Source organism: Aythya ferina, assembly GCF_964211825.1.
Source record: "Aythya ferina genome assembly, chromosome: Z".
Taxonomy (NCBI): Eukaryota; Metazoa; Chordata; class Aves; order Anseriformes; family Anatidae; genus Aythya; species Aythya ferina.
Window position 1 is genome coordinate 17887969 of NC_140299.1, and position 11431 is coordinate 17899399.

The 11431-nt window shown below is 43.5% G+C and overlaps 1 protein-coding gene across 2 annotated transcripts; it reads left to right on the plus strand.

Moving 5' to 3' along the window:
- The first annotated feature begins 389 nt into the window (after window positions 1-389).
- On the plus strand, window positions 390-7098 carry FST (follistatin). 2 transcript variants are annotated; one of them, XM_084503985.1, is made up of 6 exons: window positions 390-663; window positions 2643-2834; window positions 3159-3377; window positions 3738-3962; window positions 5030-5260; window positions 5984-7098. In XM_084503985.1, exons 1-6 carry the CDS (start codon window positions 582-584, stop codon window positions 6064-6066), a joined length of 1032 nt encoding a protein of 343 aa, XP_084360111.1. In that variant the 5' UTR covers window positions 390-581; the 3' UTR covers window positions 6067-7098. The 2 variants fall into 2 exon arrangements, with proteins under 2 accessions (XP_084360111.1, XP_084360112.1); XM_084503986.1 differs by having other exon boundaries at window positions 398-663; window positions 5741-7098.
- Window positions 7099-11431: the final 4333 nt, after the last annotated feature.

Genomic DNA, 11431 nt, shown 5'->3' on the forward strand with positions numbered 1-11431 from the left:
GAGCGCGGATGGGGAAGGCTGGGGAAAGCAGCGCGGCGGGGGGAAGCTCCGCGGAGCAGGGCGCGGAGCGGAGCACCCCCGGGCAGCGGAGCCCCCTCGGGGGATCAGCGCAGCCCCCTGGACCCCCAGCCCCGCTCCCTGCGCCGCGAGCCCCGTGGGTCGCCAAAACCCCCCGGGTGCGCGGCGCGGGTCCCCAGGGCTTTGCGCTGCCCCCCGCGGGTGCGGAGTTTGCGCGGGTGCGCGCCCGGGGCGTGGGGGTGCGCGCCCGGGGGGGTGCGCGCCCGTGTGTGTGCGTGCACCTAAAGCAGATAATTGGAGAGGGTTTCCAGAAGGTGGAAAATGTCACCTGATTCACACTGAACTTTTTAAATCTCCCCACCCCCGAGCAGACACACACACACATTAGGAGACCGCCCACCGCAGACAGCTAAGACCCCCGTATAGATTTAAAGAGAGACTGCATTCAGAGCCTGACGTTCATTCAATAGAGCGATCATAAGCAGGCTGGCTAGTGCTCGCTCCCTCTCCCTACTCCCCCTCACTCTGTTTCTGTGTCTCTCTCACTCCGTGCTACGCTGAGGATGTTAAATCAGAGGATCCACCCGGGCATGCTCTTACTCCTGATGTTTCTCTGCCACTTCATGGAAGACCACACAGCGCAGGGTAAGACCGGATTGTTTATTCGTAGATGCGTTTTATTGCTGTTGTTGTTGTTATTATTACTGTAATTTTCCGTCTTTCGGGCGCTGTTTAGTTCGCTGCGGTGTTAAACGCCTCTCTCCAAGGTCCAACAGGAAAGAAGTTAACTGTGGGCATGGGGCTGCTTTGTACCGAGGCACAGAGGTGTCATTTAGGTTGCTTTTTGATCGGATCTTCACCCCGCTCTGCACAGGCACAGAGGACAGATGAGGATGTTTCTTGGTATTTTTGTTATTATGCAGCATGAATGAAGAGCAGCATCGTGGGGGAACTTTTCCTAGGCTCGGATCCCGAATGAGTGCTCAAAGTTTGTTGGTAATTTAGCTCAGATTCTTATCTCGCCCGCCTGACAGAAGGAGAGGTGATGATGGGGAGCCCCACAATTACAGCTGACACTTTCAGAAACCAATAGTGGTCATTTTCCGGACATTCCTTTAATATTAGGATTTCCTCCTTACCCCCCTCCCTCCCATAGTGAGTGTGTGTGTATGTGAGTGAATGTTAACGTGCTGTAAATTCTCCTGCGCTGAGCAGTATGCTTCAGTGAATTTGATTTTTTTTTTTTTCTTCTCGCGAACAAAACAGCCCCGAACCTGGTATTGACATCTCTTAAGAGCCCTCTTTCGACACAAGGGAATATTGATTTTTAGTTTGGGGGCTTTTTACCCCTTATCTTGACCGTGTGACACCCACAACCTGGATGTCTTACCGTTGCTTGTTTTACCATTTTTCTTCCATTTTTTCCCCCACGCCCCTGAGCTAGAGCAGAAGTTAATCTAACGTAGGCAACTGTAAGACGCAAAACTTTTTTTTTTTTTTTTTTTTTTTTTTTAGGGCGTTGTTTGTTCTGTGATTTTTGGCAGAGGGGTGGGGAGGGGGACACGACACGACACGTCCCCCCCCACCCCGCGACATCCCGGCTGGCCGATCCTGACCCCTCGCTCCGGTACGTTCCCATCGGAGTAAGGAGGCAGGATCGAGCCCTCGCTGGATGAGCACCAGAATCAATTGGTATCGAGTCGCTGGAGAAGTCACACTGGTTATTCACGAGAGGCTCATCACAACCAAAACTCTCCAGCTAAAGTAGGGGGAGTTGCTTGGACTAATGTTCTTGGCGTGACTCCACGAATAACAGGGATACTAGTAAAAAAAAAAAAAAAAAAAAAAAAAAAAAAACAAACTCTATCCGGTTTAAGGACAGTGTACTTTCCTCTGCAATCCTTGCCGGAGAGACGACACCTCCAACTTTTCCAGTTGGATCGATTTTGAAAACTCCGTAGGGACCTCCTCCTCTGTGTGCCCTTGCGTTGTGTGTACTTTGCTCACTTTTTTTTTTTTTTTTTTTTTTTTTTTTTGAGCTCTGCTGACTTATTTTAGTAAAGGGAAGACGTTTGTTAATAGCAGCAGCGAAATGTGGAGATTTCGAAAGACTTCGCTAACAGCGAATGTTCCCAGTCCGTGCGGATTGCAAAATGGGCTGGGGCTGCAACTGCGTGCGGCACTAAAACAATGCTGCTGGGCAGCCGCCGTCAGGAGGAGAGGGCAGGGGGAGGAGGGAGGAATTTGCAAGCGCGATTTTCTTTTTATTCCCTTTTAAATGCACATCCTTTTCAAGCCTCTGTCACGTGCCGGCAGGGCTCCTTCTGCTCTACATATGGAATAAATATCTCGGAAAACTGCCTCGTCCTGTTTTGATCCGGTCTTTTTCTTTCAGTCTCCTTTAATTATTATTTTATTATTATTGTTATTAGTAGTATTATTATTGTTATTATATTTAACCGCGGTCCCAAGCGGGCCGGGGTAGCTGCAGGTTACGAAAGGGGGCAAATTAAAGCAGCCGCAGCGGCCAAAGTCGGGGGCGCCCGGGGCGCAGCACGCGTTGTGCCCCGGGGGTGGCGGTCACTGAAGGCGTGCGGGTGTCCCCCCCCCCTGTCCCTCCGCAGCTGGGAACTGCTGGCTCCGGCAGGCGAGGAACGGCCGCTGCCAGGTCCTCTACAAGACCGACCTCAGCAAGGAGGAGTGCTGCAAGAGCGGCCGCCTGACAACCTCGTGGACGGAGGAGGATGTCAACGACAACACGCTCTTCAAGTGGATGATTTTTAATGGGGGAGCCCCAAACTGCATCCCCTGCAAAGGTGAGGAGGGCCCTGCCAGGCACATAGGCCTGCACAGTGGGTTGGGGGAGGCAGGGGGCTCCAGGAAAACCATGCTGCCCCAGGGGGACCCCCTTTTTCCTCGACCATGCAGAGGGGTTGAGGGGAGGGAGTCCCCCACGTCCCTATCCTTGCAGGCTGGGGGATTTCCCTTGCCTTCCCTTCCCCACGTGGGTGTGGGGGTGTGGGGAGGTGTGTTCGCTGTGTGCCCTGGGGTCACAGCGTGTTTTTGTTCTCTGAGCGATTTTGGCACCAAGTCTGTCCCGCATGCTGGTTACTGAAGGGGTGCCTCTTTCCTTCCGTCAGAAACGTGTGAGAATGTGGACTGTGGACCCGGGAAGAAATGTAAAATGAACAAGAAGAACAAACCTCGGTGTGTTTGTGCTCCGGATTGCTCTAATATCACTTGGAAGGGCCCCGTGTGTGGCTTAGATGGGAAAACCTACAGGAACGAGTGTGCCCTTCTCAAAGCCAGATGTAAAGAACAGCCCGAACTTGAAGTCCAGTATCAGGGCAAATGCAAAAGTAGGTTTGCAAATCTCATCTGATCTCCCTCAAATGCCAAAGGGTGTGTTTCTGAGTGTAGGGAGGAGGAGCTGACGTACTTCCCCAGTGTAACCAGAGTGATGTTGCAAGTGCTGGGAGACAGTAACTAACCCATGCTCAGCAGACCAGGACCTAGCTGGACTGAGAGTTCCCCAGGGTCTAGCAGCACTTACGTCCCACCAGCTCCCCTAAGATGGGAAAGTCCCCTACAGCAGCCCTTAAATGAGGATTGCTGCTGAATGCTTTAACTGATCATTTGTTTCATTGTGTCACGCATTTGCTTCTCACTGGGGTGCTGGGCTCCCCTAATTAATCACTCTGTTTCTGTCTTTATTTCAGAGACCTGTAGGGATGTCTTATGTCCGGGCAGTTCCACATGCGTGGTGGATCAAACTAACAACGCCTACTGTGTGACGTGTAATCGAATTTGCCCTGAGCCTACCTCCCCTGAGCAATATCTCTGCGGGAATGACGGCATAACTTACGCCAGTGCCTGCCACCTGAGGAAAGCCACCTGCTTGCTGGGCAGATCCATTGGATTAGCCTACGAAGGAAAATGCATCAGTAAGTATCTCAGCCGGACTGATAAGAATGGAGGGAACAGAACTTGCAGTCTCAGCTGCTTGGGGGTATTGTGGATGTGTATCGGTGGGTGCGTGAGTGCGTGAATGGATGGATGGGGTTTGTGCTGGGAAGCAGGAGAGATTCCAAGCACCCTGGGTTTGTGTTCCCCTCCAGGACAAAGCAGAGCTAGAGCGTGCTTTGCACCAGCAAAGATTGTAAAAGGGGTGAGGGAGTAAAGGGTGTGATCCTGCTCCTCTTGCTGTCACTGTGGGTGCTGACATTAGTGTCCAAGGGAGAAGTACCCACCATTAAATAAATGATGACATGGTTAAGGCATAACAAGGTCTCGATATTCAGTGGATCTGGATTCCTGGAAACAATTGTCTTGGCAAAGCTTGCGTTAACTTAATTGGAAACATCTGATCACTTTTTCCTCTTCAAAAATATTGCAGAGTTTGGAGACAGTTGGTGGGTGAAGATAGGAAAATAATCTCAGTGCATCCTGACATTTTGTGTTGTAATTCCCAGAAAGGAGCGGTAGTGAAGCATGTTACGAGGAAGCACCTTGCAGCCTCTGCTCCCCCAAACTGCTGGAGGGATGCCGGGGAATCTCAGACAGATTTTAGTTGGCATAGGTTGAGGTGAATTCCCCCTCCAATCTTGTAGGAAACAGCTCTATGAGAGTTAGTGTAAAAATAATTGATTTAGAAATGCTGAATGTGTTGGCAAATTCTCCACTTACCACTAATTTGGGGAGCTGAATTGCCACTGACATCAAACGGAGCAGGAAGGTCATGTGCGATATAGGCAAATGTAATTATGTATTCCCAGGGCCAAGCTCTACTGGCACGGCTGTCTTTCCTCCCCCACGTACAGACAGGCAAACATGTCCAAGGGACTACTTGCTTAAAAACAGCAAACATCACCCCATCTACAGCATCTGAGCTCTGTCTATTCACAGTTCATTGGGAAGAAAAGGAGTTTGGGGTTGTTTGGGTTTGCTTTTTTTTTTTTTTTTTTCTCCTTTGTCTTTTCACTTACCTCTAGTATCTTGTGTATATTTTTAGAAGCAAAGTCCTGTGAAGACATTCAGTGCAGTGCTGGGAAGAAGTGCTTGTGGGATTTTAAGGTTGGCAGAGGTCGGTGCGCCCTCTGTGATGAGCTCTGCCCTGAAAGCAAGTCAGACGAGGCAGTCTGTGCCAGCGATAACACAACTTACCCAAGCGAGTGTGCCATGAAAGAGGCAGCCTGCTCCATGGGTGTGCTTCTAGAAGTAAAGCACTCTGGATCTTGCAATTGTAAGTGAGATTTTTAACTCTGCAGACACTTAAGGCTTCTGAAGGCAATCCCTAGGTAACAAAGACTTACGCCTTTAAACCTAAGAAAGCTTAATTTAGAGATTCAAGATACGGCACATGTGCCATACAAGTATGTATGTATCACGCACACGCTTTGGTTACTGATGAAATGCAATAGATGTCCAGCAACCAGCTGACTTTCAAGTTGGGGTTTTGGGGATATTCTGAGAACAAATTGTTTTCTCAGAAACGGGTTGCCCTAGGAGCATACTTTTAGCAATTTTTCCTGATTTGTCTGCTCTCGTGTGCTTCGCTGATTGCTTTATTAACACTCGGATAAACTCTTAACTCTGTCCAAATGAACGAGCCTGATGGTAGCACATGGGCACCTGGCTTGGCACAGTTGCCTCTACTAACTCTGAATGAAGGACACAAAGCAGTTAAACCTAGAACACAAGAGCGCTTTTTATTTGATTTCAGGAGTCTGCCAATAAAACCTGAGCCATTGATTCTTCAGAACTTTCTGCAGTTATGACTTCATAGATTATGTATAAAAAACCTTATTGCATAACAGCAGATGCCAAAGAGCATCTCACTACAAGTCGCATAAAATGCAACGCTGTATTATGGCTGTTCAGAGGGCTTTGAAAACATGCACTGAGCTGCTTCTGCGCTGTTGTTGTCCTTATTTAAACAACAGCTCCCCTGTATTCCCCCATCTAGCCATTAATGAAGACCCAGAGGAAGAAGAGGAAGATGAAGACCAGGACTACAGCTTTCCTATATCTTCCATTCTAGAGTGGTAAAACCTCCATCACTATTGGAACAGCCATTGGGCACGAAATCAATGTCCATACTGTAAATAAGTGTATGCTTATTTATTTTGGGGAGAAAAAAAGTATACATATAGTTGAGTCTCGTAGACATTTATTTATACTGTGTCATGTTTTATAATTTATACATAAAATGTCTGGTTGACTGTACACCTTGTTTTTTGAAGAAATTTATTCGTTACGGGAAGAGCAGTGTTATTTATTGTGAGGTCTCTTGCTTGTAAAGTAAAGCTTTTCTTTTTTTCTTGTAAACTATAAAAGTCCATTCCTTAGAGCTTACCCACATGATCTCATCTCTTTGTTTCACTGAAGTTAACTTTTTTCCACTTTAACAAACTTGCATGTCGGTTTCTGTTATGTTTATTTATTGGATTTTCTTCTTGCCGGTCCTGTACATAAAAGATCCCTCGGGTTTTTGTTTACAAGGAATCTTGACTGACCAAAAGGCATTGTAACTGACTTAAATATACTTCCAGGGTGCAGTGAGGCGGTCTTTAAGGAAACCTCTTCCACTTCACTTTTCTCTGCTTCTGATCAGATCACGTACTGACGTGATCTCAATGCGCTGAGCATTTATACTGTACTATAAGAATTCCGGACCCAAAGAAATCGGATTATGAAGGTTGTTAATAGCTACAGGGCTAACTGTAATAAGAATAAAGTTTTATTTTATTTTTATTGTTTTACTTTTTGTAACATGCATAAATGTTTTACCAGGTGTTTCCTTTAAGATGGTCTTGCAGTACCACTTTCAAAGTTTTGTTTCCCAATCAGTGTGTCACTAAAAGTTTTATCAAAGCTTTATCAGTTCAAGTTTCTTGCTTTTCATAATACTTTTTTTCTGATGCAATTTTATATTTTCAAACATGGCGAGTTAAATATAAATTCATTTAAATATATAGTTTTGTACTTTTCTACCATGTAAATGTGCAATGTATATAAAAGTTATAATGTGTATTTGTAAATAAATGATGAGTGAAAAAATAAAAAATGGAATTTTCCCTAGATGCAGTCCTTGTTTTTTTGCTTCTAAAGGGTTCTGGTGCGGAGGAGATGTACTGGTAGTCAGGGGAAAGGAGGCTTGTGTCTGACTTCGCACTGAAACACACTGGTTAAGGCAAAAGCTTTCAGCTGACATTAATTCAAGAAACCGTTCTTTTCAGACAGAAGCAACATCTCCAGTCTGTTGATGTTACTTCATTTTAAATCCAAGTACTCTGACGGATGGGAAGAGATTCAGCATTTTTGTTTCCCTCTCCATCCTGAGAATAAAACGTCTGTCATTTCTTGGACATCTTTAATTTGCACATTTCTAGGACGTTTCGAACACACATTTGAGTTTATGTTAAGCTTCAGATCCATGTTAGTGAGGTTATTGTATCATAATTTTAGATGAATAATAGAAAGGGCAAATGATGAACTTATTGCTCAAATGCAAGACAGGTAACAGTGCAACAGACGAAGAAAAAAAAAAAAAGATGCATCAAACAGCACATTGTCACTTGGAAATTCTTTGCTCCCAAGAGGAGGGTTAATTCATAAACTGTTTAATTCTGAACCAATCTTCAGATTGGACACTTTTATTGTCCAAGACTCAGTGTCCAGTGAACTCAGAGGAAAGGTATCAGCCAGCCATAGGCACAGTAGGGATCAAAATCTTGTTTTATGCTACCGGGGTTATGCTGTTCTCCCAAACAAGGCTCTACTTATCAAAAATTCTCCACTGTACTGCACAAAGCTTAAAAAGGTACCAAGCACCTTCTTCAGTAGCATTTAAGCAGTTTGCTGAGTTGAGGTTTCAGAGCGGAAATTGACTTACCCGGTTTGTTTGAATACAAATCGTATTTAAAGCCTGTTCCTGCTATAGTCTTCTGTGTATTTCTTACTATACAGTAAACTGTAATTTGTTATGGATTGTTTAGCATTATCCAAAGCAAATATAATTTATTCATCTATGAACACATAAAGACTACAGGCGTGCATTTATAATATTGTATTCAAAATAATAGCAAAAAAATTCTTCCCTTCCTCCTTCCGTTGCTTCGTTTAGACAAGTAATCTCTTTGGAAGGAAGTGCACAGTGAAAGGAGCAAAGTGAGCAGGATTTTAGTCTCCTGAGGGCAACAACCCAGAATAAAGGAGAATGGGGGCTGGGAAAATAGAGGGATGGAAACAGACCCTATCGGAAAATCTCCTGATGAACTAATAAACACATGACAATGAAATAGAGAGGAAATGTTTAATAGATGTGGCGAGTACAAGGGGAGAGTTTTCTCAACTTAAGATAGGTGCCAGCTACCTCATTTCCAACAAAACGACAACATTAAAAGGCTGCTTTTAATTGTAAATATATTTACATGTCTTACTGTAGCAGAGCAGGATTTCTGGGTTCTAATTTTGCGTCCTGCTTCACAAAGTCACAGCCAAATTCAAAAAAGCATCAAAAATGCCAGGAAATGTACATACACTTATGTATGTACATGTACACGAAACAGTCACACAAAATAAATAAATAAATAAAACTACATCAGGGTTTTGCTGATAAAATTATCTAAAAGTTCTGCCATGGCTTTTCCCATCACTACTGCTATTTCCATGCAGCTGAAAACCTCAAAACCTACCTTGCACCAAAGCCTTCCTGTGGTGTACAGGTGAGGCATCTCCCAAGAGGCTTCATGAGGTAGGTGCCTTTTGAGCATATCTAACAGACACCAACCTCAGCATCAGGCATGATGGCCCCAGAGCCTTTCTCCTAGAAACACATCCAGAGGTAGTGGCAGCACAGCTGCCAACATTTTACATAATATCATACTTGGAGATAAGGTGCTTGCTGATGAAGTGGGAGATGCAGGTTCATCGCCAGTCTCATCCTGAGGAGATCTTTCCCACATCTCCCAAGAGCACATCCACCAGCAGCTCAAGGTGAAGCTCAGAGAACTGTCTGTCATGCCTCCTGAAGCCATGCTTCTGTGTCAGAGAGGAAACAAGATTATTTGAGAGAGGATAATTTGCAACCCTAATAGGTGCTTCTTTTGAAGAGGAAGTCTTGGGTTCTTGCCCCAGGGGCTGCCTACACGTTTTGCATTTGTAATTGAGTAACATACATAAATAATGCTTGGAGCAGGGGACAGAATCCAGGTTGCCTCCCCTTTTCCTTCCCCTAGTATGTAAGTGCCTCCGTCCTTGAGCTATGAAATCATGTTTAACCCTCTGTATAAATCAAGATTACAAATATCACATCTCTTTCTACACTGAGTCATAGTTACAGCATGAGAGGCTTTGGTTTTTCCTTTTCTCTCCTCCAGACTTGTATGTAAGGAACTTCCTGGGAAGTGGAAATGTGATCTTAATTCCCTCATGCTAAGGAAGGTGCTGAATCTGTATTTTTTTTTTTTTTTTTCTAATTCCTTTCCTTTCTGAGGGTTTCAAGAAGGTGGTTTCCAGCTCTGAAACCGTCTTGCACAAGCTCCTAAATCCAGACGAGAAATAAATTTTCAGGAATATCTTTCTCTTCAGTGTTTTCTATCAGCTGGCATATGTATTCCCCTTGCTGTAAATCATATTGCTGAAACTCCTAGTGAACTCTTAGTTCACTATGGCATGTACTAATGTCAGGCCTCGAACTACATTCACAAATGCAGGCGCTTAAATGTCAAAGAGTATATGTTTGAAAACAGAAACCCATGCTCTGGCTCTTAAGCAAAATCAGCTTAATTCCAAGAGACTCGGTTTGAGGCATTTGAATGATAAGAATATTGCTTCTAAAGCCCTGGTTCCCAAACCTATTCATCCATGCAATATATGCAAGCGAGTGTAGACAATTTTGATCACACTCAAAAGCATTCCTGATAGCTATGTTCATACGATAGACTTAAGAACAATATAACGGATCTCTTTTGCACCTTTTACCTCTTTGCTTGCTTTCTGCCTGCTAATGTACCTCACCTAAAACCACATTCCAAGCCCCTCAGCAAATTTCAAACAGCTGCCTTTTTTTTTTTTTTTTTTTTATTACATAAAAATGTTTCCTTCTTTCCCTCCAAATGGGAATCAGGTGAAATTAAATTTCAGTATGCAGTGCTGTTCTCTAGGCAGTGACATTTTACTATATAATGAATCATCAGCACAGAAACATCTGTATCTTATCCTTTTGAAGAACTAGGATTCCATGCTTTCTGGTGAAGCAAAGCATTTGTACATAGACCAAGAGGTTCACAAGCTATCAGATTTTAAATTCATAACTCCCTGAACATAAGGCAATTACTCCTTTTCTTCATTTGTTTGATATTTCTGTAATTCCAAGGCCTGCCTGACCCATTGCAGCAGCATGAATTTTGCAGGTAGAGGTATGTGAAAAATAGTTAACTCAGAAGTTAACTATGTATTTATTTAAGATAGGTGTAAATAAATAATGGACTTTAGGGTCTGAATTTTGCTGATGCTCATTTGGGATTATCTGTATAATTCAGTTAGATTACTCTTAAGAAATATGGCCAATGAAATTATCATGCAGTGGAGCAATATAATATAATATAATTTGAAATGAAGATGAGAGCCATTGTATTCAGCTTAGAGACTGATTTGGAGTTGAAACATGTACAGTTCATTTTCCTCTGATTTATAGGTACCTTCTTATGATCTCTTAAACTTTAAATGGATTTGTTCAACTTTGCTTTTGGATTGAAGAGCACTATTGTGTCAGAAAACTGAAAAGAAACTCTGGACGGTGATAACAGCTTATCAGACTTACTAGATGCAGTTACAGGATAAGGAATTTACCAAAGTGGTCCACTGTAGATCAGAATGCCTGAAGGCTGCTGGATTTCCACCTGTGCAAATCAGCAACAGCATGAGAGCCTCTCAGTGCTTCCCGTGAGGTCTATAGATAGTTGGAACTCCCCAAAACTGAAATCACTGCATTCCCATGGAAGAGTTAAATTTTACTAACCTGCTTTTAAAGATTTTTGAAATATTTTTAAATTAATGTTGAAACCTTTCTTGATGGTATGTTAGATGTACACAACAAAAACATTTAAAAACAAAACAAAACAATATTTTCCTCTGTAGCAGGATTGTATGCCAAAATACAGTTTTACATAAGTTCTAATATATTTTTCAAGATCCCTTAGCAGCTTGGAATGCTGTTATTCAGATAACAACATTCCTATCAGTCTTTTGGTGAGCTTCATGTTATTTACTCTTATTTTTTTTTTTAAGTTTTTTACTCTTAAGTTTTTTTTTCTTAAGCACTTCTAATTTTAAGAGTCACCTGGAACTACAAGGATGATGTTGATAAATGGCCATTGTTAGAAACTCGTAGAAGGTACTAATATGAGCT

What these genes read in the sequence shown, in the direction of transcription:
- FST (XM_084503985.1), top strand. Translation starts at nt 582, where the DNA reads ATGTTAAATCAGAGGATCCACCCGGGCATGCTCTTACTCCTGATGTTT. An exon ending in GGAAGACCACACAGCGCAGG is followed by an intron (nt 664 to 2,642) that starts GTAAGACCGGAT and finishes GTCCCTCCGCAG; the next exon opens with CTGGGAACTGCTGGCTCCGG. An exon ending in GTATCAGGGCAAATGCAAAA is followed by an intron (nt 3,378 to 3,737) that starts GTAGGTTTGCAA and finishes TCTTTATTTCAG; the next exon opens with AGACCTGTAGGGATGTCTTA.